The 28,000-nt window shown below is 34.9% G+C and overlaps 1 protein-coding gene across 1 annotated transcript; it reads left to right on the top strand.

Annotated features, from left to right (window-relative positions):
• The first annotated feature begins 19 nt into the window (after positions 1–19).
• On the top strand, positions 20–27,994 carry C5 (complement C5). Its single transcript, XM_056352144.1, has 41 exons — positions 20–158; positions 1,148–1,340; positions 2,280–2,442; positions 3,056–3,126; positions 3,726–3,817; positions 5,685–5,767; positions 6,249–6,339; positions 6,653–6,758; positions 7,460–7,586; positions 7,938–8,053; positions 8,282–8,482; positions 9,044–9,247; positions 9,706–9,915; positions 10,096–10,245; positions 11,131–11,260; positions 11,561–11,626; positions 12,204–12,404; positions 13,023–13,113; positions 13,556–13,632; positions 14,267–14,406; positions 15,087–15,308; positions 15,885–15,945; positions 16,514–16,603; positions 16,866–17,078; positions 17,226–17,301; positions 18,174–18,333; positions 18,787–18,882; positions 19,171–19,342; positions 20,191–20,396; positions 21,185–21,337; positions 21,662–21,724; positions 22,526–22,607; positions 23,256–23,307; positions 23,988–24,090; positions 24,844–24,918; positions 25,015–25,120; positions 25,312–25,398; positions 25,778–25,867; positions 26,161–26,244; positions 27,066–27,204; positions 27,478–27,994. Exons 1-41 carry the CDS (start codon positions 94–96, stop codon positions 27,605–27,607), a joined length of 5,037 nt encoding a protein of 1,678 aa, XP_056208119.1. The 5' UTR covers positions 20–93; the 3' UTR covers positions 27,608–27,994.
• The last annotated feature ends 6 nt before the right edge of the window (positions 27,995–28,000 follow it).

A 28,000-nucleotide genomic window follows, 5' to 3' on the forward strand; every position in this document is an offset into this window, starting at 1 on the left:
TTTGGTATTTCTGTTCATCTACTGCAGAAGCCAAACGCAGTTTAATCCAGACTCATTAACATCTATGGTTTGCTGTTTGTTGTCATAGGCACTATGATTATTTTAATCTATTTTTTTGTTTTGCTATTTTCTGGAACAACTTTTAGCCAAGAGAAAATGTAAGTAAAGCATCTATAGACTATAATGGAAATGTTACTTGTTTGTTGTCTGCTATTTTAGGTAAATTGATATCGAATTTAAGTAGAGCAAATACAAAAAGCACTATCCAAATCAATGTGTTTTCGCAAGCAAAATTCTCACTAATGTATGTGGGACTAATGTGAGAAAAAGGACTGATGCTTCTGGAATTACTGTATTTGCTGCCAAAGAAAGAGGTAGAGTCATCTCCTTATGTGCCATAAGATAAACATGCAAAAAAATTAAATAAAGCTGCTGCTCATTAGCTCTTCTGTAGTGCCTCAGTGCTACAGGTGTGATGAAAGCTCTTCCTTAAACTTGTACTTAGTAATGTGGTTTTGATTCTTATATCTGTTAACAATAGTATATAGAAAGCTGCCAAGCTAAGTGCTTTTGGCATTTCAGAACAAGAAGATGCACATGTATCAAATGTTTTGTTCAGTGGCACTTTAAATGTTTTACTTACATTACTTGTCAGATACGTAAAAGCCTGGCTTGTACTTTTTTGGAATGATGGTACTTTGATTTATGAAGCGCTGAAGAAATTAAGAGTAATCCTGCAAATATTTATTCACGCTTGCCTTTACAGTATGTTGCCCCATTCATTTTGATAAGAACTTCACTGGCAGGAACCACACAAGTGTACTATTTGGGAGACGAGTGTTTCAGGGTTTAATTGGGCAAAATTAATTATTATTTCCAGGTAAATAGACTGTTTTAGAGGACATGCTTTTGTGTGTCTGCAAAATCAAATCCATAAACATTACCTCAGCTGTTCACATTACAGTTTTCATAAAAATTATTCTGACTGGGGCTTTACTATTTTTAATTAGTGTCTTACTTCTAAGACTTAGCCTGGTTATCTTGTTTGCTTTAATGGTGCATGCATAAGTGAATTACAAATGGAAGTAAGAAATCTGAAATAAATATAGTTCCATCACCCTTTTATTGGTTTATATTCCATATGCAGATATGTCCTTACATCACCAAAGATCTTCCGAGCTGGGGCATCTGAGAAAGTTGTAGTCCAAGCTTTTGGTTACGATAAGGAATTTCCAGTCAATGTTGCCTTAAGAAGTTTTCCAGATAAGCTTGCTGTTTATTCTTCTGGCTATGTTTCTTTAACTCCAGCCAACAAATTCCAAGCTGCTGTAACTTTAACAGTAAGGAATTCAGACTTTTCTTGCAGTGTTTTTATTGTCACACTTAGTTCTAAGTGTTAAAAAAGATTACGGTAAGTTTTCAGTGATTTAAACTGGGATGGGAAGCCTAGCACCCCAATTTCTCACTTTGCCATGTGTAGTTTATTTCATATTAGTTTGTCTGAAATTGAAATTACAATGGGTAAAATTACCGTGAAGGAATGACGCCAAAGTTAAGCATATACATATACCAAACTATTTTAGAAACATTTTCAGTCACGTAACTTCAAAAAGTAAAAGGGAGAGAAGATGGAGAAGTGTTGAATGTGGATGAGGTATGTCAATGAAGTGTTCAGAGTGAGCCAAAATGGTAACTAAACTGAGGTTCAAGACTTGGTCTGGTTTCTTGGTGACAAGCTCCAAAGGGGCCCAGCTTTCACCACAGAGATTGAACTGATTTGCTTGAAGCAAAGAGTGCAGGAAGCTAAACGGGTTTCTACTGAAAGCTGATAACTGAGAAGGTTTTAAATGGGGTTAGGCCTCCCAGGAGGTGCTGCTCCTCGCTTAGTTTTCCTTTTCAACCAGAGTAGCTATCTCACCGAACTACCAACCACAACAGCAGCTTTGCTGGAGGCAAGATTCATCACATGTATAAGTTGAAGTCTGATAATTTGTACTCTCGTAACCTCATAACTGGGCTTTGCACTTTGCTGTTTTAGTTCTGGACCTAAATATAATCCAAAATCTCAGAATACCTGTTTGTAGCTTAATACTCCAGACTGTCATCTATGATGTAAGCAAGAATAAACCCTTGTGGGTGTTGATGTTTTTATGTAATGATAATCAACAACAGTATAGTAATTGCTGTTCAGATACTCTTCCCAACAAAAAATACTGTAGGAAAAAATACTTGCAAACTATTTTAATATTCTCAAAAATCTTTTATTTCATCTCCCTCAGCTTCAACCAACAGATTTACCAAGAACAGATAATTCAGTCCAGTATTTGTATTTGGAAGCTGTTTCTCCACATTTTACAGGACTAAAAAAAATTCCTGTTTCCTATGAGAATGGGTTTCTTTTTATTCATGCAGACAAACCAATTTATACTCCTGATCAGTCAGGTAAATAATGCTTATTTCTCTTGGCTGTTATTTGATTTTTAAAGACTGACTGCCGAGGAACTAGGATTTAAATGCCCTTCAAACTCTTGGTTATGTTACATTGCCACAGCTGCTATTTAATTTTTAAATCAACAGAATAATATTTTGAACTATTTGATCATACTGTAGAAATTAATCACTTCTCCCGATATCCTCTGATTCCCTGCTCTCTACACCCTAAATGACTAATCTGTGTTGCAAAGAGTGGAAGATATTCCTGGAAATATGTTAAAAATACTTGTGAGAAAATGATGACTGAATCATTGGTTTCATGTAGCTTGAACTCTTTTCCCACAAAAGTGGTATGCTAGGATTGTGATAGTAAAAAAACTGTATTGCACTGTGATGATTCAATGTGAAAGTAGTGGTGCAGGGTCTCTCGTTGCTAGCATGAATAAACAGTTCAGATTCCATACTGGCACAAGGTCATGAGCATTCTATAAATACTAAAACCTTAAAAAAATAGTAGGGATAAAAGGTTGGGTTTGAGGGGTTTTTTATTTGCTTGGTTGGTGGTTTTTTTTTTAAATCTCTGTAACAGTATGACTGAAACTTACTGTAAAAATTCTTCCAGTGAAAGTCAGGGTTTACTCTCTGAATGAAGAACTGCAGCCAGCTCGGCGAGAAATTGTCCTAACTTTTATGGTAAGTTGTAATTGAATTTAATATTAATAGTCTGTAGATCATAAAAACTATAAATGCAGTTAGATGGTAAATCAGTATTGCAATCAATATTTAATAAAACTTAGATAGTAGGCAGATATCTTTTAAAACATCTAAAAATGACTGCATAGTATATAGAAGTTTTCAAGTCCCAGATCTGAAGTTGTTACAAAATGGGGAAAAAACCTCCAACTAATTGTCTTTGATATTTGGGGAAAGGATTTTTGAGGGAATGTTAATAATACATGGGTTTTATTCTGTTATTTTATTTAAGATATAAAAATAATCACTATCTACTATGGTTTTTAGCCTTTAACATTAGACTTGTTATTACAGTAGCTTTTTAACAATTTAAAGCATTGTGAAGTAACAGCTTGTAGTTGTTGGAACCACAGTAAAGTGTTTTATCAGAATTTCAATCTGAGCTGTTTCTAAAAATATTTGTGTTTTCATGCTGTGAAATGGGCAAAACTCTTAGAAAAATATGTTACAGCCAGGCTCCCACTGAATTCACAGAATGAAAATTTTCTTTTGGTAAGAGTCATCTGTAACTGCTGATTCTTTCCTGTTATAATTTAAAGGATCCTGAAGGAGTACCAGTCGATATTCTAGAAGAAGACGATTTTACTGGAATAGTTTCTTTTCCTGACTTCAAGATTCCTCCTAATCCTAAGTAGATTTATTTAATGCATTTTGAGAATTATTAACATAATAATGCCTTTTCTTAAAGACTGTCAGAGTGTCTCTTGGTTGATACACAGAGAGTGCATGACTTGAAACTTGGAGATTTCTAACATTTCACATGACGTGAAACCATGGTATAAATAAGGAACTTCTGACCAAGTATTCTGCTTTTTAGTTGACTTCCAAACTAGCATTTGTCTCCTAATGCCAAGTGGGAAGCTTACTCTCTGTTTTGAAATAGATGGCATATGCTCACTGTAATGAGAGAAAGTAAGGAGATGTAGTGAGTGAGAATACTGGTGATAAAACTGAAATTAAGGAACAGTTAGTGGTAGGTTTGTCTTGCTCAAATAAAAAGGAAGATTAACAAAAACTAAAGCTTTCTACTGTGGAGATAGAAACCGTGTTAAAGATGTATTGATTTCAAGGAGGGGAAGCACTCGTATTTCATACAAATCATCAAGTTTTCCAGTAACAGCAGCATACAAAAAAAAAAAAACAAAAAACAAAAAACCCCACCCCTCTTCAGTTCTCCTTTTAGTCTTGAGAGGGTGCTGAAGATTCACTGAGTTGACAGAAGGATGCTAGTAGGGCTTGAAAAATAATTTTTGACTGATTAACTTTTCATTAGGAAATTAGCAATAATTTCAGTCTGAGTAAAAATTGATTTTGTATCCTTCTTGAAACCGAGTATCTGTTAACAGTAGACTTGTGTAACTTTTATTGTGGCACTATACGACTGACAGATTGTAGGAACTGATCTATAAATTATGTGAATTGCAGTTGTGCCTCAGTGCTCTAGTCAAGAGAGAGAAGGACCCTCATAGAAGTCTGCATGAATCCTTTTGAGCATTTTCTTGATCTATGATACGAATACATTTTTCAGTGTAGATGTATACCCATTCTCTGTCTATGCAAGACGTTAACTAACATGCTTAATTTTTTTTGTAGTATGTATATGTCAAATTATTATTCAATCTTGGATCCAACTTGAACTCTAAATGTTTCCTTGTAACAAAATTACTTGCTTTTTTGTGGAATTTCTGAATTCCTTATTACTGGGCTCTATAACCTTATAAATGGGATAAGTGTATTGAACTTGCCTATATATAACCAAAGAATTGATAATTGGTCATACCTTCTGGCCTTGTTTATATTATTAGGGAAAAGACTACATTTTTCACTTACATTGAGCAAATTTCACTATGTTACAAAACTGACACAGATGAAATGGATGTAGTATGTACTATGGCATCAAGTTCCTTTGAACAGTGAGATAGGAAGATACACACATTTAGATGTGCCCTGCACATAGAAGTTCTGTCGGTTTATGTAAAGCAATTTGAAATGAAGCAAGTGTCTTTTGAGTGCTTCTAGTGGCAAAGAAAAATCATCCGAATTATGGTAAATCAAGTATGTGATACGTATTAACCCTGATCACTGCATTGGAACAGACTTGTAGCCACAAACAGGCATTTGTTGAACCTCAGGAGTGGTAACAGGCAAGTGAGAGAAGCCAGCAAATAACGTCTTAATGGCACTGGTTACATTTGCAGTCTTCAAAATGTGTCTCTGTTTATAACTATAAAACAACAAATTCCAATGGTAGTCATAATGCAAATAATGGCATATTCTTTCCCAATTTATTTCAATGTTTTAAACTAAGTTTCAAGTAATTATTAAAATACCAAAGCAGAATCTTCTCAAAGTAGGCATTGAATGTGTGCAAAACCTTGGTGCAGAATTATTCTCTTTAAATAATTATTAACAAGAAATATTGTTCAGTAGTAAAATTAATTTTTGTCTTCAACGTTAGTTTTCATCTTTAAAAATGTTTGATTGTTGATGTTTCTTAGGTATGGAATTTGGAAAATTGAAGCCAAGTATAAGAAGAATTTTATAACCTCAGCTGTTGCAAAATTTGAAGTTAAGGAATATGGTAAGATGTACCCATACTGTCAACCTTTGTTTTTATATTTGTATCTATGAAATCTATAGAGGACGGTTATAGCACAGGGGAAGAAAATGCAGAAATGCCTGTGGTGATGTTGATCTGCAAAGGGCGGCAGTGTAATGCCAAAATGGCAGTGGCAGTTCAAGCTAATCAGTCATATCAGTATAAGCCTATATTAATACAACTTGCCTATAAAATGGAGCTATTCTTTGCTACGCTGGATCATCTTGACATAGTTGCATGCATGCCAAATGTGGAACCAGGGCAACTGCAGGTAACTTAGGGCTTTGAACTTGTGCTTCAGTATGGACGACTGACAGCTGCATTTTGGGGCTATAATATTGTCATTCAAATAACTTGAAACAAACGTGATTCTTTGATAGCTATTCAGAAAGGTCTTTCTGGGTACCTATGGATTAATGTATGAAAAGACATCTAAGTGGCTTTCTTTTCTACTCAATTTCAGCAATGCCAAGCTTTTCCATCGTCATAGAGCCAGAAAGTAACTTTATTAGTTCTGATAAATTTGAGAACTTCAAGATTGTTGTGAAAGCTAGGTAAGGAAATTTGGCTTTGATTTCTAAATATGTGTGTATCTCTGCTTTTACCTGAATGATTCTCCCTTGTCCAGAAGTTTCCTCTTTTACTTCCTCAAGAAGCCCTATCATCGCAATCCTTTCTGCTCTGCAAGAGAACCAAGTGACCCTTTTCAAAGTTCTTACAAAGTGTTTTTCAGCGGAAGTGTTTAAAGCTACACAGACTTCTGGGTTTTGTCCCTTGCCTAGGAAATCACTTTTCTTCAAAAACAAATGCTTTGTTGCAACCATTACAGTAATCTTAAAAGTATTTATATTGTTGCTTTGTTCTCAGCTATTTTTATAATAAAAGGCTTGCAAGTGCTGATGTTTTTCTTCGTTTTGGAATAATTGAAGAAACTGGAAAAAGAATGATACCTCGTGCAATGCATGTAACTAGGGTAAGAAGCAAGCCTAGTTTGTGCAGATTTCATATGCTTAGTTCGGGACTGATCCAATTCCACTGGAGTTTTCCCATTCAGTTTGATGAGAATGGGTCCCAACTCCTGGTTTGCAGCGACAGCTGTTCAGTGTCAACTTTTCCTATGTAATACGGTCATCAAGGGTTATAGAAATGCACTGTAAAATGAAACTTGGATAGAGGCAGTGTCTGAGACAAAGTAATTTCTGGTTCAATTACTCACTTGGGTAAACTGTGTGGTTGAAATTTCTATGAAAGAACTTTTATGTGCTCTATTACATAATACATGAAAGAAATCAAATGGGGATAAACAGCAAAATTATATTGATGTATTATGAGGAGTCTGTTCTCCACCAATTATCCCTCCCTCATTTAGTCTGGCCTTTTTGATTTAGTCATTGAAGAATTATAAAAGGCATTATCTTTCCTCATTTAGTGAAGATAGCTCTGTGTTATTCCTACCTCTAGTTAGGCCTGCATGCAGACTTTGCAATATGTGCCATTGGTTGATTAATTATCAATAATGTTAGGGAATAAGTAATTTTTTTTCATTAAAACATCTCCACCTATGATTTCCTCTGAAAATAGACAATGAACAGAAGCATGATGAAGTTAGAATTTGCGTATAGTGCATCTTATTTCTAAATTACTATTAAGTAATGCTTTATATTTCATTTCCAGATTGAAAATGGAGTTGCTGAGATCAATTTTAACAGTAAGAAAGCAGTGAGTTTTATAGGGTTTCAAAATCTAGAAGAATTGGATGGCTCATATTTATATATTGCAGCATCAGTGTTGGAGTCTATGGGTAAGTTGCTTTTAATCAAATGTTTTTAACATATCTGCAAATGTAAACAGAACTAGAAAACAAAATTATATGGATAACTTTCTTAGCGTCAGACTTTTTTTAGTATTCTGAAGTCCTTCTTCCAAAAATTTAAAAGGATGAACAGCCCATCCACCACTGTAAAAATGCATAGGGATTAATTTTTTGGGGGGGAGCTATTTGTTTTCACGACAGTACTAGGAGTTGACTCTTTAGATGCAAGGTCTATATAACTGTCTTTATAACAGACAAGTTGTGCTGCCTTTTGAAGGCAAACAGAGAAAACAGAGGCTCTAGGATGTGATTATTAAAAGGGGCATAATATTTTCTTAGGTGGCCTCAGCGGTGAAGCAGAATTTGCTGGAGTCAGATTTGCTGTATCTCCTTACAAATTGAGTTTGGTTGCTACTCCTCTCTTTGTGAAGCCTGGACTTCCGTTCTTTATTAAGGTTGGTTAACATAAGCAGTATTGTTGCACATTACAACATAAACCCATAATGCAGAAGCCATATTCTTTTTTTGTATATGTTATTGCAGGTCTTAACACACTTTTGATTTCCATTGCCCCTTTACATTTTTTTATCTTGCTATTGTAGAAGAAGGTTAGCAGCTTGAAAGTTTTCTCCTGGAAAAATGTCACCGTTCATATCAGAAATGTTACCTATTCTGATGAACAGGTGCAGGTGAAAGATACAGTAGATCACTTCGTTGGAAATGTCCCTGTAATTCTCACTGCAAAATCATTTAGTGAGCAAATGGATGAGACTGAGTTGGTATCAGAGGGTTCAGAATCTGGGAGAAGAAAAACAAGCATGAGTGATGGAACTGCTTTGTTTGTTGTTAATATCCCATCTGATAGCAAAATACTGGAGTTTCAAGTAAGTTAAATTGTTGCATTAATTTATTTCTTCAAGGGTTTAATTCTGTGCTTTTTGTGAATGTACAGCACTAATGAGAAGATTTCACACAAGTTAAGAGTTTATAAACTTGGAGATTATGACGAATAATCAGTGAATAAAATGCAGGTGCTATAATGAAACATTACTTCTCTATTAAAGTCTTGTTGTTCTGAAACAAAGTATCATTTGTCACATATTTATAAAAATCTATAAACAAATTGTGTGGAAAAAAAAGCTGAGTGTGCTTCCCTCACTATGTAGGGAGGCATATCATTAACCTTTTCTGCTCTATTTAATTATCTACCTGCTTCTCTACACTACCATTTTGTATTTGACTTGATATTGGTAGATCTTTTCATTGAAGAAGATATGAAAGTCTTGAGTTGGCTTTTATTTTATTAATACCTCTGAATAATATGTTGCAGAATGTTTTTAATATTGTAATTGTTTTCTTAAGCGTAATTTTTCAGAAGTTAGGACACATGGGGTTTGTTTTCTCCTTTACTCAAAAAATTTTTAGACATTTTATTATCTTTTCAGGTAAAAACTGCAGATTCACGTCTTCCAGATGAAAACCAAGCAAGTAAAACCTATGAAGCAAAAGCTTATTCCTCATTAAGTCAGAGTTATCTATATATTGACTGGACTTCAAACCACAAAATACTAGAAGTAGGGGATTTAATAAATATTAATGTATATCCACATAGTCAGTATATTCATAAAATACATCACTACAGCTATTTGGTAAGTAACAGATGTTTCCACATAAATTAAGGAATTGTGATTTAACATATGGTCACAGATGAAATACTTCAACAATCAAGAACTATCCACAGCATAGAATGCATGCAGTTCAGACAACTGCTCCTTCCGTCTGTCAGTCTTAAGTGTAAAAAATTGTTAACAGTCTCGTATTTAAATTATATATTAGATCTCCATGGTTTTGAATTCTCACCTGACAGGGACTGGGATTGAGAACACTAATGCAGGAACTGAAATAGAAACAAAGAGAAAGAGATGCAGAGACAGCACTTCTTTTTAGGGGATGAGGGAGAGAGTTCCATGCCTTGAACTAGATCCACTGGTCCCAAATGCATTTGTGTGTGTGTTGGATTATATCCTAATGCAAGTAATTGCTAAAGGTAAGAAAACTACTAATAACAAAATTTGACTTTTTTATTCTCCATCTTTTTCTATTCTAGATCATGTCAAAAGGGAAGATAGTAAGCTTTGGAACTCAGGAGAGAATTAAGGATTTGGAATATGAACATTTAACTTTTCAGATAACCCAAGAAATGGTTCCTTCAGCACGTCTTATTGTTTACTACATAGTCGTAGGAGAAGAAACTGCTGAATTAGTAGCTGATTCAGTTTGGCTGAATGTGGAACAGAAATGTGGGAATAGGCTTGATGTGAGTAGCAGAACAGGCACTAAAATTTGTGCGTGTGCATTCATTTTATGGTCAGATTTTAACTTGGACTTACACCAGTTTTTTAGCACTTCCTCGATTTATTAAAGTGTCTGCCTTCAGATGGATTTATTTTTGAGCAATGTGCTTTTAAAATTACCTATATTTGTTTTCAATTTGTAGATTAAGCTGCTATCAAGCAAAGAGACACTGAATCCAGCAGAAGTTGTATCACTTAACATGAAAACAGAATTCAATTCATTTGTTGCTTTGTCATCTACTGACAAGGCAGTATATGGAGTCGCAGGAAGAGGAAAGAGGGCAATGGAAAAAGTTAAGTAGTAGCCACAAAAGAATAACAAGTTGCTGTTAGTTTTGTGTTCACATTCATACAGCTGTTGTGTCATGCATTCAGTAAGCCTGAAAATAGGCAGGAGAGCAATTCAATCCAGAATGAAGTTGCTGGTTTAAATCTGACAGTTCAAAATTATAACATTAATTTATTTACAATATTTTGACTTCTAGTAAAAGTAAATACTGGTTTTAAAGGCAAATCTGAACTGCCTCATCAGAACCCTTCACACCTGGCCAAAAATAGGTTGCTGTGTTAGAGGGCTCCTTGATCGGAGAAGCATGGAGACTACATTCTCCTTCTTAGCTCTTCCTATAATCTTTTGAGGTTATATTTTTAAGGCAGGCTGGTAGAATGGTATGGCAAATGCTATTCTGTTCAGTGGGTTATAGAGGTTTTCAGTCTTTATAGAATTTTAAATATGCATGTATGTAAGTAAAGCCTACATATCATCTAAAGAATTTCATTCCTATGATAAAACATGGTGGTTTTTTAATGCTTCAGAGCAGTCAGATACAAAATACGTAGGAGAACAGAGTACTTTTGCACCAGCCTTGAATCATTTGAATCTGTTTCATAGCACTATTGAATTGATTTTAAACAGGCTAGTCTGAGTATTGCAACTGCTGTAAACATGTTTGTGAAGCATTCCACCTTGATCCATCTGTGTGATTCTAACTCTTACGTGGGGTACAAGAAAGTGGCTGTGCTGCTGCTTGAATTAGCTCAAATATTGCTAAATGGTTTTGTTCAGTGTGTTGTGAGGACATCTTCCAGACTGGAGTGCCCTTTCTGCAAGTCTAACTCTCGTCCATCATATGCTATATCCCACATTTTAGTGAGCTGCTGGTGTGTGCTTTCCTCAGGTAATGCTACAGCTGGAAAAGAGTGACCTTGGGTGTGGTGCTGGAGGAGGACGGAACAACATTGATGTATTCCGAATGGCTGGGCTTACATTTTTAACTAATGCAAATGCTGATGATTCAGATGAAGAAGGTATATTCCTTTAAGATGAAATTGTAGATTTTCTTTTCTGAAATATTCTATTGTGACTCTAAATTGTTATGTTGGGACTTAATAGGGAATGCATATACTAATGATATTTGAGGAAGGAAAATACTGACTTGTGGATCAGTTACTGTAATTGAAATGAAAATACTTTTGTGTAATTAAAATAATAAACAGAAAAAGTCTACCATATTTGGAATGTCATTTTTATGGAATTATTTTTAAGTGGACTGTGCTATTACAAAAAAAGGTCATGTCTTTGTACTGATTCACTTATTTTTTGACCAGGTGAAACTTGCAACGAAGTTTTAAGAAGCAAACGGTCTGACTTCAGGGAGCAGATACTCAAAGAAGGTGTTAAAAAAATCTTTTAAAGTATATAATTGTGAAGAAAAAAAAAATCACATCCATTAGAAATCAAGAAAATCTGAGCACTAACTAATTTTAATTATTGTCATTAACTTAATGTAGCAGAGAGAGAAACTGAAAAATATGGAAAATAACTTTAGAGAGGACCCCATTTATAAAGTTTCTTAGCCATATGCTGAATGTGAAGTCTGCAAGATTTAAGTACAGGTTGAAAATACAAGATTTTTCTTTTTCTGAAGAGATGTAGCCTGAAAACTCACCATACTACCATATGGCAGTCTTTCCCAATGACCACCTGCCAGGGACCAAGCCTGTCAGAAGAATCTTTGACTGTTAAACCTTAAAATGTAACACAACTCCTCTTATCTAATCTATATTTTTAATTCAGAATAGTAGTGATTGTGTGTCACTAGCTTTTGAAAAGTGACAAGTTTATGTGCTTCCTCAAATCTGTACCTTCACTGAAATGCCACACGATTTAAAAATACATTTGATTTAAAAATACATTTGATACAAAGAAAAACTTAATCTCATGAAGGGAGTTATTTTATTATTATTTCAGCATCCAAATACGTACATCCAGAAATTCGAAAATGCTGCATGGCTGGAGTAAAAGAGTATCCAGTCTCTGAGACTTGCAGTGATAGAGCTCAGCGAATTCGGCGTAATCAAAAGTGCATTTCTGCGTTCATAGACTGCTGTGAATTTGCAAATAAGCTGCGGGAGAAAGAGCCTAATAAGCTTCTAATATTGGCAAGAATGCGTAAGTACAAGAGCTTTAACTCTGCTGTGGATATTCGGTGAAACACTTCCAGTGGAATATGGGTAAATACAAAGGTGAATAGTTTTGTTAATCTGTTAACCCCTCCCTATTACCTGTCAGGGTTATTCTAGAAAGAATTTTACCAGTCTCCAAAGACTGGTTGTACACCCCTGAAGAGGGGTAGGAGAGCAGTTCTTGATTCTGTCAAGAGCTATATTCCATTCACCCATATTTGGAACAAGCAGAACTAAAATAGAATAGCATCATTGTCTGTGAAGGCAATGCTAAATTTGAATCCTTTCCCCAGGCCCAAAACAGCCAATGGGTAACATCTCCCATTCTCTCCCTATTATTGCTTGTTAACAAGTTAATATTGCATTATCCAATATGGATATCGGACAGGTGTTCACATGTGCAAATAGATGAGGTGGGATTAACACAGACTTTTGGTTGAGGGTATTGAGATATATTTTTTTCTCTTGTATCAGGACTAACCTGAGGCAAGTAAGCAGAATACAGTATCACAAGAGACAAAGATAATAATTTTTGGAGCCTTTGGTGGAAGTCTGTTAGCAGGTGATTTGGTTGGGTTTTTTACTTGCTTTATTTGTTCTTCAGATTTTGAGGGTACCTTGGAACTGGATGAGGCAGCAGTTCGTAGCTATTTCCCTGAAAGCTGGTTATGGGAAGTTCACCGAGTTTCTCCAAGGTACTGCTTTTCTCAGATCAGTTCCCAAAATTTGACTTGGTCGTCAGTTTTATAGAAAATATATGCTAAAATTGAGGTAAGCTGGGTAGCCTGAGTTGTAGCCGAGATGTGTGCTGAAATGCAGTCTTATACAAACTATTCCTGCGCTGTTTCCCTCCATGCAGGATATGCTGTCTGGTGCCCAGTCACTTTTCCTTTCATTTTCAGCCTCACTAAACACCAGGTTCTGTAAAGTCAGCTCAAACCAAGTTTATAAACCCTCCGCCCCCAACCCCCAATTCAGAAGTCCTGTTTCCTAGATATGCTCTTGTATCTTCTCATACCTAGTCTCTCAGATAGGAGTTGCTCTGGGCATGTACTGTCTTTGTGTTGATTGATTAGCTGTTGGCTTTCACAGATGGCTATTGAAAATGCATAAATGTACAAATCCTTCTAAACACAGGTCGAAGACTCTGTCTGTCACCTTGCCTGATTCGCTGACTACCTGGGAGGTACAAGGTGTTGGCATTTCTGATAAAGGTAGGTGCTGCAACCTGCCTAGATTGTAGCTAAAGAATTAGGGAGCTTTTGTGTTTGGATTTCACAGAACCTCTCGTTGCAGTTGATGCGTGTGTTCTAAAATGTTTATTTTCTGGTTGATAAACAGGAAAAGAAAGCATAAAATATGTATTTTAGGTAAAGGAAACCATTTCTTGTTACGAATGTAAGTGGCTTGGAAAACAAAGTCTATCTTGTGTTTGACAGTGGCCCACAATAAATGACTTAAGAATATAAGAAGAAATAGTGAGTGACTCTTCCCTGGCACAGCTTTACAGTGTCCTGCTATCAATAGCTCAGGGATGGGAGGAGAGGAAGAAGCAAATTTTCTGACAGATACGATAGTCCAAACAGAAAATTTGTTTTTCACTTTGGAAAGAGGAAAAGGAGCCCAAAGGTCTGGTATGTCAGCAAGAATGTGTGCAGGATGGGAGACAGCAACTTGGAACAGGAGGCTAGAGCCTGGTCACTTTTAAAAAAGCTTGGACAATTTCAGAGTATGTGTTGAAAAATGATAAGTCATCAGTAAAGGTGGCAAGAATGTGAAGAATTTTTTCAGACTTGTTTATCAGAAGGGTGGATAAAATAGTCTGATTTATGTTTTTAATTTTCTTAGGTATATGTGTTGCTGCACCATTGGAAGTGCAAGTTGTGAAAGATATCTTCCTGAGTGTTTATGTTCCTTATTCTGTGGTGCGAGGAGAACAAATTGAGTTAAAAGGAACAGTTTATAACCATAGAGCTTCTGCAATTAAGGTAATTTGTGGTCTCTGAGTTCTACAAAAATTAACATAATAAACTAAAAAAGCATCTCCCCTGGGAGTATCCAGTATAAACAGATCCTTGGATCAGATTTCCTCAGTCCTTCAGGTAGTGTTAAGTGTGTTCTGCATAACCATGAAACAATGAAACCTAGTCATTAATTGTTTCATTTCCAGCCATTCCACTGATTACAATATTGTCATGCTCTAGCCTAGCAACTTTGCCTCACGAAAGTTAAAATACGATTTTTTTCTATTCTAATGTTTGGACACAGTGTCAAAAAGCAATGGGATTTTTTAAATTACCTGTTCCAGAGATCAGAGATTACATTGGCTAGGGATTTAATATAAAAGGATATTTTTAAGGAGATACATGAAATTAAAGTGCAAAATTATTATTGAAAAAATCGAGTGAAGTATAGAAAAGTATGTGTATGAAGCAGGGAAGTGTATGTAGCCTCATACAGTGATTTCCTGGTGTTGCTAATGAAGATTTGTTAGTGTGTGTCTAGTGCAAGTAATGGAATTCCAAAGATAGTAACGCTTGCTCATTGTAAATAGAAAAATAGTATTACAGTAATAGAATGCTCAATATAGGATTTCAGTTGCTTTAATATTTCTCTGGTGTTGTACCTGTCATGGAGGTGAAACATTTAAAATATCTCAACTTTTCAGTTCTGTGTTAAAATGGCAGCTGGAAATGGAATCTGTTCTTTTGGAGACTCTGCAACCACTGGATCAAGGATACACAATTGTAACTTTAAGAATCTAGACGGCAGTTCTTCATCACCAATTAGATTCAGAATACTTCCTTTGGAATTAGGTCTTCACACTATCAACTTTACATTGCTGACAGCTGGGAACAGTGAAACTGTAGTTAAAACTTTACGTGTAATGGTAAGAAGAAAAAGTCAAAATGTGTCTAGTGATTTTGAATTTCAAATTGATTCAGTCACAAGAAATAAAAATGTTAATAAATAAATATTGCTTTATTTTACTATTATCAGAATCCAAAATATCACATGATATGATTGAATTCCCTGAGGTGTACACAGTGGAAAAATGCATGACAGAATATTTGAGTATGTACATTTTTAAATTGTCATTACAAGAATTGTCAGGAAGATTATACATATAAATAGATTATAACTTAGTAAGCAAGGAGAATACTGTATTCTAAGTTATTTGGTTCAGATTTTCAACTGATTAAGCATGCTTCACCAAAAGGCACTTTTTGGTAATTTTACACTTTCTTAACCTTTTATTTAAATGTTTTGTTACATTTTCTCAAGAATTTTGGGAAATAGAACACAAATGTGTGTGGAATAGACGTAGAACAATTAAGTAAAACGTAACTACAGAGAAGGATGTAGTAGGCAAACATACTATGGCTTTAAATTGTTGTTTCAGCTAATACATTTGATTAAGCAAAAGTGCTTTAATTTTCTGCTTCTTCTATGTTAATAATTTCAGCCAGAAGGCATTAAGAAAGAGGTTCATGCAGGTTTCACTTTGGATCCACAGGGTGTTTATGGTAAGAGAAGTGATCATGTCTTTGTTTATTTTCTCATATTCTTGATTCATGATGATTAAGTTTTCTGTAATGTGAAAAAATCGGCATTTCTCCTTCCTGAAATATTCTTCACATGTCTTCCAAAGGATTTCCTGCCTTTTCATTGACTAACAAATCCATCTCAAAAGACCTAGTCTTTCAAAAAAATACTTGGATTAATTTCTTAAAGGAAACTTTATGTATTTTTTTACTGTGATATAATCCTAAGCTTTTCTCATTAGCAGATGCTTTATTAATGAAAAGAGAATGTGGTCTTATTTAACCAGAGATGAACCTGAACCCACAATGTTTAGGTTCAGATCAGACTTTTTTTCTTAACAAAAAAGGCAAAACAAAGATTTGTGTTTGCATGTTCTTTTGCAAAGGTTGATATTGTTTGCATGTACATTTGGGTATATTTCTAGTTTTCAAGTTATCAGAGGTATTTTTGTTGCTGACTTCTCAGATAGTTGTAATCTTTAATTCTATTACATCTGAATCATCTGTTAATTTAGATTGTGCAGTGTGATATATGTGCATTCAATTATAGGTTCAATGAAGAGACGACAAGAATTTCGATACAAAGTCCCACTCAATCTGGTCCCTAAAACAAAAATTGATAGAAGTGTCAGTGTAAAAGGTAAATTGAATTGAAACTTTGTCTGCTGCATAGGCACTTTCTGTATATATGTTGTTCTCCTGTTTCCTATTTCTTTGTTTAAATTTATCTGAATTTATTCCTAGTTTCTTATTTTGAGAAAAGGCTTTGCAATTCACCTTTTCGTGTAGAATTTTAAATACTTTATACAGCATGATTGCTTATAAGTATCAGTCAGATTCTGCCCTTGGATTCACTTTCATTATCTCTCATTTAAATAAATTTTGGTTTTTTCTTTCTGCAGGACATCTTATGGGTGAAGTGATTGCCACAGTCATCAGTCCTAGTGGTCTTAATAGTCTCACTAACCTGCCAAGGGGCAGTGCAGAGGCAGAGTTTATGAGTATTGCCCCAGTATTTTATGTGTTTCATTACTTGGAAGAGTCAAATAACTGGCATTTACTGGGTCCTGAAACCTTAACCTCAAGAACTCAAATGAGGAGGAAGATGAAAGAAGGTAGAAAAATATAACTTCTTCTCTTGCTTCAGAGTTGTAGGGGTGCAAAAACTTTGCTGAATGAGAAGGATAATATATCTGAATGAGCAAATATAATTTTAATATAAATCTCTTCATAACTCATTTTCTGCCCGATATATCACTTAGGAATTGCGAACATCTTGTCATTCAGAAATCCTGACTTCTCATATAGCATGTGGAAGAATGGGCTAGCTAGCACATGGTGAGTTAAAAATGTCTTTTGATTAGAATAGGTGGAAAAGGCTTGGTTTACTCCTTTGCTTTCATATTATAACTGATTTTTAAAGGGTCATACTTTCTAGTAACCATGAGAGGTGAGCTTGATCGTAGATTTAAATGGTGCTTACAGCTTTGTGTAATATGTTCTGATTCCTCATTTTCACTTGCTCCATCTTTTATTTATGTTCATAGTTCACACCATTACAACCAAGCTGGGGCAATGGTTAGATGCAGGCATACCTGAGATAATTTCTAGGGTTTTGCTCCGTTCTGAAACCTCTTCTTTGGGCTTCGAATTTTACAAAATGATTGTGTAGACCTTGGTTCCCTGCAGAAGCCGTAAGCTCAGGCAAAGTTTGCACCCCAAGTTTAAAGAAGGAAAGCTAAGTACAGGGACATGATACCTCTTGTTCACACAAATATATTTAAAGAGTATCAAACAGGAGGGGTAATACTGTTTATGGAAAACAGAATCTGCCATTGAAAATTAGGCAAAATACATTTTCACTGTCTTGCCTTTCAGAATGGCAAATGCAGTTGGCTTGTAGAAGGAAGTAATAAGATGCTTCAAATGCATCTTTCTTAAGTTCTGTGCGTATGAAAAAGTATTCTTTTGGGGAAGTAATGAGTTCATATCCTGAAACATGGAAATTTATCCTAGTTTAAAATGACTTAGTAATTATTGCCCATTTGTTAAGTTAAATTTAAAAATCATGTGCAATATTTCTTTGAACTGTGGGAGTGTGTAGCATACCTAAATCATAAATAGTGCAAATTTGTGTCTAGCCTCTAGCAATGTGGTGGTATCTTATCTGCTAATCAAAACAAATATAATCTGTTTGATTTCTTTGGCAGGTTGACGGCTTTTTCATTAAGGATCCTTGGACAAGTTAACCAATACATAAATCTTGATCAAATTTCTGTTTGTAATTCACTTCTATGGTTGGTTGATAGCTGTCAAATGCCAGATGGGTCATTCAATGAATTTTCAGGTTACCAACCAGTGAAACTTCAGGTAGGAAACACGAATGTCTGTGCATATACAGTAAAAGTAGAAGTCACCTGGTAGTAATGTGTTTTAGCAATACAATACATTTTAGGCTGTGTTTCACCAGAACGCCTATTCAAGACAATTTGGCTAGATTTGCCTTTTTTAAAAATCATTTAAAGAACAGCACAATCTTGAAAACCTTTCTGTTTTCACACTACAAGTAGCTGCTTGCTATTTCTTAATATTTAGAAAAAATATGTAGGATGATTTTACAATATAATAGTCCTGTCTTGCCAATAACTATACATGTTTTAGTCTGTTTTTTTTACAAAAAAACTTACCTTTCTTTTCAGGTTAAACCAAACTGATATTTCTTACAGGAATTTCTCAGTCTTCTTACCTAAACTGTAAGAAGTTCTATTTATATAAATTAACTGTTGGTTCTATTTAATTATATTTACATATTTGATTTTGTAGGGTACATTACCTAAAGAAGCTAAAGAAAAATCTTTGTATCTCACAGCATTTTGTATTATTGGAATTATGAAGTCAATTAAAATATGTCCTACTCAGGTAAATATTTTTATTTCTGCCAGCAGTCATGTTCTGGGATTCTAATTTCTTCCATTTTCTTTAACAATTGTTCAAAAAAATCGAGGCTTTTTTTCAATTTTGAAGATTAAGATTTATTTGCTTTGTTAGTTTTTGTCTTTCAAACTGTAAAACAACAATGAAATTCTGGATCGCTTTATTATAAGACATATTGTAAAAAGTATTATATATACCTGTATTATCTTGATAGATGTGTCCCTTTTAAAAATAGTCTAATAGATGTAAGCTGTAGCCTGTTCATCTTTTCAGAAAATCCATGATGCTAAAAATAAAGCAGGAGATTACTTGATAAAAAATGTGCAGTCTGCTCAAAGCCCCTTTACTATGGCAATAACTTCATATGCTTTAGCTCTTGTGGATTTGAACCACCAGTCTGCACGATCAGCGTTCTCCGCACTGAAGGAGGAAGCATCTGTCATAGGTATTACTAAACTCTCTCAGAGTCTGTACTGTAGTTGGCTCTTGGGTTGGCTGTTCTTTTAGTATTTTTAAATTCTCTAATGTGATGGCACTACTTGGGGAGTGGATTTCAGTGATGCTTGTTTTGGCATAAGTGAGTTTTTAGTCCTGTGTGGCCTAGTATTTTTGAGAGATTGAATCCTGCTTTCAGCTTTTCAACAGTGCAGTTTCATTAGCAGTATGCAAGCCAGCTAGGCATCTGTCATGCCCCATTGTATCACATTTGCTCTATCTATAAGCTTTCATTTTATACGGGTGTCCATAGTGGATTACTTTTGTCTGCCTCCTCATCCTTATGATGTGTCCACTCTCTTCCTTGGCTTGGAGGGGAATTTTTCACAATATTTCCCACTGTCTTCACTTTTGTTATGTTCGGTTTTCTTCTCAGTTTCTCACTGGTTGATGAGGGACTTTGTAGTCTCTTGTGAATGCTGTTCCTTTTTAGTGTATTTTGCCACAGGCAAGGAACTCAGACTGTTTTCTGCCAAGTAACGATTTCTACTGGAATAGAAACACTTTGTCCTGTCTGTTGAAAGTGGCTTTAATTTGTTTGGCCACTGTATTGCTGTTCAGGACCATCAATATTCAGATATGCATCAGATGCTTTGCATCAGGCCTGTTTGTCATCAGTTTCTAGTATAAATGTCAGACTTACTAGTGTAAGAGAAGTATATCTTCATCTCCTGTTAAAAATGCAGAGTGAGTTCCTCCTTTTCTCCTTGACCTGAGTAGGTAGTACTTCACCTTGTGTAGTCTGGAGAGTGATGCTTCTGTGTTTCAATCCAAAACTTTCTGTTTATACGGTTGCAGGTGACCCTCCTATTTATCGGTTTTGGAAGGGTACTTTCAAAACCCTAGACCAACACACTTCCAAATCTGTTACTGCACAAATGGTTGAAACTACAGCATATGCTTTGCTTACGGCTTTGCTAAGAGGAGACAAAACCTATGCTAATCCAATCATCAAATGGTTGTCTGAAGAACAAAGATATGGTGGAGGATTTTATTCAACTCAGGTGAGCTTTTAAATATTTTGTTCTCATTCTTCAAGTACCAAAATCTGAGATGTCATAAGAGGGTAATGTCATTAGATGACCACATTGACAACCTCAGTTTTGTGTGTTGGGATTAGTATCAAATGACTCTGTTGCCATTATATTCTTTGTCTCTGGGAAATATAACTTCTTTTCATTAAGTCTATTATAATGAGAAATTTGCAAGCTGATTCCACTGACTTCAAGTCTGCTGAATGAAAAGAATCCTGGAAGGAAAAGTTGCTTTCCCAAAGTTTGTATAAAACAGAGTATTTCATTTCATGACATGGTATTTGTTCTTGTTACCCACAAAACTGGAACACAGTGTAAGAAGGTATGCATTTTTTCATTGTAAAAACTGTGTTAGGGTACATGAATAGACTAAAAGTCAAGTGAAAGTTGCCAGATTTCTAATACACTGTCAACTAGTCATACTATCTAGAATATTCCAATTCATGCAACCTCTCTTTTTGTAAATTACTAAAAATCTATGAAGAAAATTGAGTGCTGTTTGTTTATTGCTGTTTCCTTGCTTCCTTTTTAGTACTTGCAGGCATTTCTTTAAATTGCACAAGTATGTCTATGAATGTAATGTTAAATATTTTACCACTACATTAGGTGTACTGCTGAGACACTGCTAAGCTGTCTAGCTAGTAATGGTTACCATTATCTGTAATCATGTTTATGTGGCAGAAAATAAATTCCTTTGTAATACATTTTCACTTCTGTTTAATTTCTGGAATTTATTCTTTATAACTGATTTTTGGCAGGACACAATTAATGCCCTTGAGGCCTTGACTGAGTATTCCCTTCTTGTCGAACGGCTTAATTTGGACATGAGTGTTAAGATAGCATACAAAAATTATGGAGACCTTCATGTACTGAAACTGACAGAAGATAATTTTGTGGGAAGAACCATGACAGTGAGTGAACAGTATTGCTTTTGAAAAGTGAAAGCAGAATTCTTAGCAGCTTGTTAAATAATTATTTGAACTTTGAAATGCCTACTAAAGTAGCTTTTTCTTCTAATATTCTGGTGCTAATTTGGTATCGCAAATGTTTGAGGACTTTGCTTATCTGCTAAATTTAATGCATTTGAGTATTCGTTTAAATTTAGTATCTGCTTGTTCCTATGAAGTTTATTTTGTAGAATGTGTTTGTAGCATCAGACAAAGATGTAGAAAGTAGAAATGCCAAGCAGATCATCTGACCTGAGTTGTTGCTAATAGCACTGTCTTTATTATTAGGTACCTTTGGATGATGACATATATGTAAGCACTGGAAGCAGCACTGGTATAGCTACAGTAAATGTAAGCATGCAACTGATTTTTTTAATGGAATCTCTGGTTTGTTAATATCAACACTGAAAAAGACTAAAATTTCTCATAAACTATTCAATTTATTACCCTTACCTTTAGACTGGAGTGATGGATATCACTGTGGCTGTATTTTAGATTAAGTACAAGCCATTTTATGACTTAGGGCTAATGACAGAGAAGCTGTGAAGTTTCTTCCTTTTCATCAGAGGTTTTCTGTTCTGTAAATCTAAATAGATGATCAACTTCATTTTAATGTTCATCCATTGTTTCTATCTCTGCTTAGACAGCCAAACAGGGGAGACTCAAGTTAGCTATGAATTTTGAGAAATTGCTCAATTCTTTGTTATTCTGGTGTTTACTCTTAGTTTGAAAAACTTTTCTTGCAATATTTAAAGGAATACTTTTTGTCTGCCTAAATAATAAGCTGTTGCCATGATACATTTTCTTCTAATCATAGCCTCTTCTAGCATCAAACTTAATAACATCTGAAATGTACATGTTCTTGTGTACTAGTATTTATGTTCACAAAATAATCAGGAATTTTTGGGGTAATATTTCTAATCTTGTAAATGCAACCATCAGGAGTGGTGTGGTTTTGCTCAAGAATTCCCCATTTCTTTCTGTGCTGGTAATTTATTTACTCTTGCTTTGCATACATCAAATCTCATCATGCTGTACAGACTTCTTTTTACTGCTATTATATTCCCCATATTATTATTTTTCACAATTGAATGCCAGTTTTAGGGATTGTTTACTGCTTCTGTTTTGTCTAATTTATTTGTACATGTGTAGGTGAAGACAGTATACAATACAATTGGTACTTCCGAAGAGTCATGTAACTTTGAATTGAAGATTGTTCCAAAGAGAGATGATGGTAAAGGGTTAATATGGTTTTAAATATTACTACTCAGGTCAGTGCAAGGGAGAGAGGAAAAAAACCCTTACTCTAATAAAGTGTTTCCTATTAAGAATAAGACTGTAATAAATTCTTCCACTTTCTAAATTTAAAACTGGAAAAGGAATTGGTAGAAGCCTCTTTAGCCCTTCTTGAAACGATTGCCTTTTTGTGAACAGAATTGCTTTTTAATGTATTTTTGTTAGGTGCATTTTTACTCATTTACAGAAGAGTTTTTGCAGTTGGGGGTGTGAGGAATACAAACTTCTGGCAGAAGAAAGTGATATGGTGGGGGATGGCAGGGGTTTACAGGGAGTTCTACAAGGTACTGAGAGTTCTAGTCCAGTTACAACATGGTATATAACCACATCCTGAGCTTTTGCCATGAAGTAGTTTAACTTAAGTGCACAATAAACTACATTAAGCATTAAAGCTGTCATTTCACCTGAATTATGAAAGTAGTATAATGTTAGTTGTTTGTGGCTAGACAACAAGTTCCTATAAAAATAGCCACCTAAATGATTTAAAGAATTATCTTTCAATTATGAAAATGCTGTATGGGAATTTTGGATTGCTGTTTCTGAAAACATATAAAATTACTTACTTGACTGTACTTGCTATGAAAAGGTTACAGAAGAGAAGAAGGTGAGCCGCTGGGGCGCTTAGAGGCTTGTGCAAAGTAAGTACAGCAGATGGGGTTTTTGGTTGGTTTGGTTTTTTCTTTTCCCGGTGATTGTGCCAGTGTTTTACATTTAAAGTTTTCATTTAACTGAGCGCTGGTTCTAAATGTCCTGGATTTCCTAGCGTTCCTCCTTGCCAAGGCGGAGCTCCCAGCTGAGTGTTAAGGGGTTGGAGCAGTGCAAAGCAAATGCACTGTTGGTCTAGGTATGCATTATGAAATTAATTTAAGAATGTTACAGAGGCTTTCTGATGTTTTGGGTTTTCTTAGTTATTGTTTTAATATTGCAGTAACTGACACATTTGTATTAAATTTCTTTTATTTTTAACAGATTAAAATGTTTTTATTTGCTAATAATTGCACCTGGTCCTCTGATCTTATTTCTTCTTGTTTCTTCAATTTTGTGTGTGTGTGTAAACAGAAATACAGCCAAAGGTCATGATCTCTTCAGGAGCTAGTTTTATTTTGATTTATATGTAGGTTTCTTGCAACATAAGTATTAAGAAAAGCTTCTTTATGCATGATATTTGCATAAATCTGAAATTACTCATCTAGCTATGATGTATGGGTTTACTGTGATCTAAATGTTGATAGAATTTTGCTTAAGTTTTTCTGGCATCACATTTGAAGATTTCTTTTTAATTTCAGTTATGTTTAATATTACTTTAAATCTGGTTTAGGTACAGGCCTGGCATGAGAGAGCCACGGTCAGGGTCTGCTCATGCTGTGATGGACATAGGTTTGGTTAGTGGATTGGAAGCAAATACAGAAGACTTATCTACTGTAAGTATTAGAGAACTTTTTTCTTTTACTGATCTTTTTTTTGACAGAACTATAATATTCTTCATCTTTTTCTGTTAGAATAGTGTGAATTTATGTAATTAATTATATCCTTATTGCTTCTGAACTCTTCTAATACTAAAGAGAATAATCTACTTAAATCCAGATTATGGATTTTGGGTAGAGTCAGAAGCTAGGCATCTAGTTAAAGTTTGATATCTAGGCTTCCTCTGTTGTTAGTGAAAAGACAAGAGTGTATGGAGAGTTGATTGTCATCGGTGTTAGGGTAGTGTGAATCAGCCTCTGGAGATGCTGTAACTGCTAACTGGAAAGGGAGCACCATTAGTGTAAACACCTAACTGTAAATTGGCTAAAAATTCAGTTCACAAACTGAATCTTTACAGTAGTGCTTGTGTTCATCCAGCTCCTGTTGGCAAGCATGAGAGTTTTTGTTAAAGGCAATTAGTTATACTTACAGGATTTAAATAGGGTACTATACATGGACTCAAGTATTCTCTTAAGGATAATTAGCTCCTTCATTCTTTATTATCTTCATGTAATGAGTAAAAGGATAATTTCCTTAAAAGCAAACAAAAAACTCCAGTGAGAATACGAGCATTATAAAGAGGCAACCCTAAAATAAGGGGCTTTTTAAATCTCAGAATTATGTTAAAACTACTGATCACAAAACATTCAATGTCGTCCAAAAATGTTTAATTTGTGTAAGAGATTTTTCTCTGTTTTTCTCCCTTACAGCTTGCAAGTGGAGTTGATCAGTTGATAGCAGACTATGAGATAAAAGATGGGCATGTTATTCTTCAGATAGACTCTGTATGTTACCCTTTTCATAACTGTAAGCACTACTTTAACTCTTTGGAATAATTCTGTTTCCTTTAGAGCTCCTTAATTTGTGTGTCTTTCAAATAGGTGCCAGCTAGTAAGTTTCTCTGTGTCGAATTCCGAATAAGTGAGCTTTTCCAGGTTGGAATGCTAAATCCTGCCACATTCACTGTTTATGAGTATCACGCACCAGGTATGTGTTGCATGTCTTCAAATTAATGTTTGTCTTTTAACTCTTTACTCCTCTTGAAAGACTGCATTTTTTCTGTCTTCAATAGCTTTGTAATCCTTTAAGCTCAGGTAACTTTTGACTCACAAAGTTTCAGTGCTGACTTCTTGGACTCTGATTTTCTATTTGTATTTATTTATTTTTTAATATTTTAGATAAAAGGTGCACTGTACTTTATAACCCCTATGGAAATGATAAACTTGTGAGATTGTGTGAAGGAGATGAATGCAAATGCATGGAAGGTAAACTTTTTTCTTTAAAACGTTTTCCCATGTCAGGTGCTGGGAAAATGCATTGTAGCGATTCGGACAAAACCACACCTAACACAAGGGGGAAAACATCCTCATAAGAACACAGCTGTTGTCTTCTCTGAATTTTACAGTAAAAAAAAAAAGTTGAAAAAAAATGCGTGCAGTATGATCATGGGTGTCTGAATTAAGTTCAGATGATTGAAGGTGTTATTTTGTATTTTAAATATTCATTGATCCAGCATGCAGTCCCATAATTACAGTGCTTCTTAGTTACAGTAGATTATCCCAAACAGGCAGAGGTTCATGATGATTTATTTGAGGACATGTGATGACATTGTCTTAACACTGGCTTTTTTCTTTCTCAATGTAGCTGAGTGTAGTAAAGTACAAGAGAGACTAGACTGGTCAATAACTGCTGACACAAGGAGAGAAGCTGCATGCCAGAACAATATTGCATATGGTAATATTTGAATTGTCGTTACCTAAGTGCTAATAAGTGCTGTGTTTCTCTTGCTTGATACTGTTCTAACATGGTCACGTGTCTTTGGGGTCAGAGGCAGGTCTGTGGCATCAGATGAGAGCACGGGTAGAACTCGTTAATGTTTCTTAGCCCTACAGTGTATAGCTATAGCCATTGTTTTCCCAGAAACTAGTATTGTAAAGGGACATTATATTCACTATCTGAGCATCTGTAAGACATGTAGTATCTATTGCAGGAGCAAGAAATAACAAAAGGTTTGTGTTGTTCTGCAGTTTATAAAGTGAACATCTTATCTCGCAGTGAAGAAGGTTATTTTGTAAAGTATTCTGCAGCTCTTCTGGATCTCTATAAAAGAGGTGAATATCCTTTTCTTAATCTGTTTAATGATTTACTTAGAGTAAAAGCTGTGTAGTTGAGACCACTGAAGCAACTGACAAAAATCAGCTGTAACATAAACCTAGTCATTTCATGAGAGTAGAAAACTGTAGTCTCAATTACAGCCTTAGAGAATTATTCTGTACTCTGAGAGAGGTAATCTTTGTTTGATGTTTTTAAACAGCTTTTCTGTATTATAGCTGTGGTTTACTATAATCAGTTAAATATCTTTTATGTGACAAAACAAGGTGAACATATTCCATAATCAATTAAGTTGATCGTGAGCTGTTGTTTAAATGTCTCGTCCATTCCACAGAATGCCCTCCCATACTGTATACATAATGATTGAAGGGTGATAATATGCAAGGATACGGTGTGCCTTGACTTTGCCCAGTTTTTTCCGTGTTGGGCATGTTTCTGCTTCTGGGAGAAAGGACTTAAGAATGCTCTTGGGCACTCACTGGCTTACCTTTGGGAGAGGTAGCTGCTCAGAGGTCCTGCAGAGCTAAAGCTGATATTCACTCATTTTCCCTCTGAGTTTAAGCACCCGATATGTTCTTATAATTACTATAATGTAAAATTATTGAATGTACACAAGGCTTATTTACCATTCAGCTTTAATGTTAAAAATCTTTTACAGGAAATGTGGTTTATATCATCAGATTTTCGTGTTACACAACTAGTGCCAAATAGATCCCTTGTCTGTGCTGTACGGTAGAACATTTTAGTGTTTTCTGTCTAATATATGAGTTGCTGGAAATTTTCTTTGTGAATTTTTCCAATTCCTGGCATTCTACTTCAGGACAAGCTTTTGCTCAAAAGAATAATGAAATAACCTTTGTTAAAAAGAAGACCTGTACAGATGTTGAACTGAGCCCAGGAGAGCAGTACTTGATCATGGGGAAAGAAGCCCTAAAGATAAGCATTGGTTACAGTTTCAAGTAAGTAATTTACCATCAGGATATGCAGAGATTTAACCTTAAAGTGTGCTGTGAAATGGCAAGTGTTTGTATATAATAATTCTTATGTAATATATAATTGGGTTAATTTTTATAGTATTAGTTCAACCAATAATTACACGTTTCAGATGTGTACATGTAAAACAGGATTATGAACACAAAACAAGCAATTTCACGTTGCACTTCTTTTTTTCTGTTTGACATTTTCCTCCCCAAATCTTAGCAGCAAATTGTTGTCTTCTGTTGTTGTTTTAGATTCCAGTACCCTTTGGACTCAAGCACTTGGATTGAGTGGTGGCCTTCAAATACAGCTTGTACATTTTGCAAGGAGTTTTTAAATACAATGGAGGATTTTGCTGAAGATCTCATCATCAATGGCTGTTGATTTACTTGGAGAATTTTAAAATTAAAAACACAGACTGAATCTCATATATAAAACCCGGAGTAAATCCTCACCTGTTTCGTAATTCTTTCCCAGACTTAACTTTGATTGATAGTTCGTCTTGAAAAATGGTCTTTGCTTGTATTTCATAGTCACATTCTTATGACACAGTAATCTTCCAAGTATGATTTTTAACCTTGGATAGGAGAATAATGCAGAGTACTGCAAAGACATTTGAAGTCAGATGAAGTGGATCGACTGTAAAAACAAATGTGGAAAGGACTGTCTTGTGCCAGAATAACGCTTAAAAGCATTGAAATCTGATGTCTTATTAAAACATAACCCTTTCATAAAAAAATTAAGGGAAAAATAAAATTGTTTATCAAATGATTTTGT

This window comes from Falco biarmicus, chromosome 9 (assembly GCF_023638135.1).
Source record: "Falco biarmicus isolate bFalBia1 chromosome 9, bFalBia1.pri, whole genome shotgun sequence".
In the NCBI taxonomy this organism is placed as follows: domain Eukaryota; kingdom Metazoa; phylum Chordata; class Aves; order Falconiformes; family Falconidae; genus Falco; species Falco biarmicus.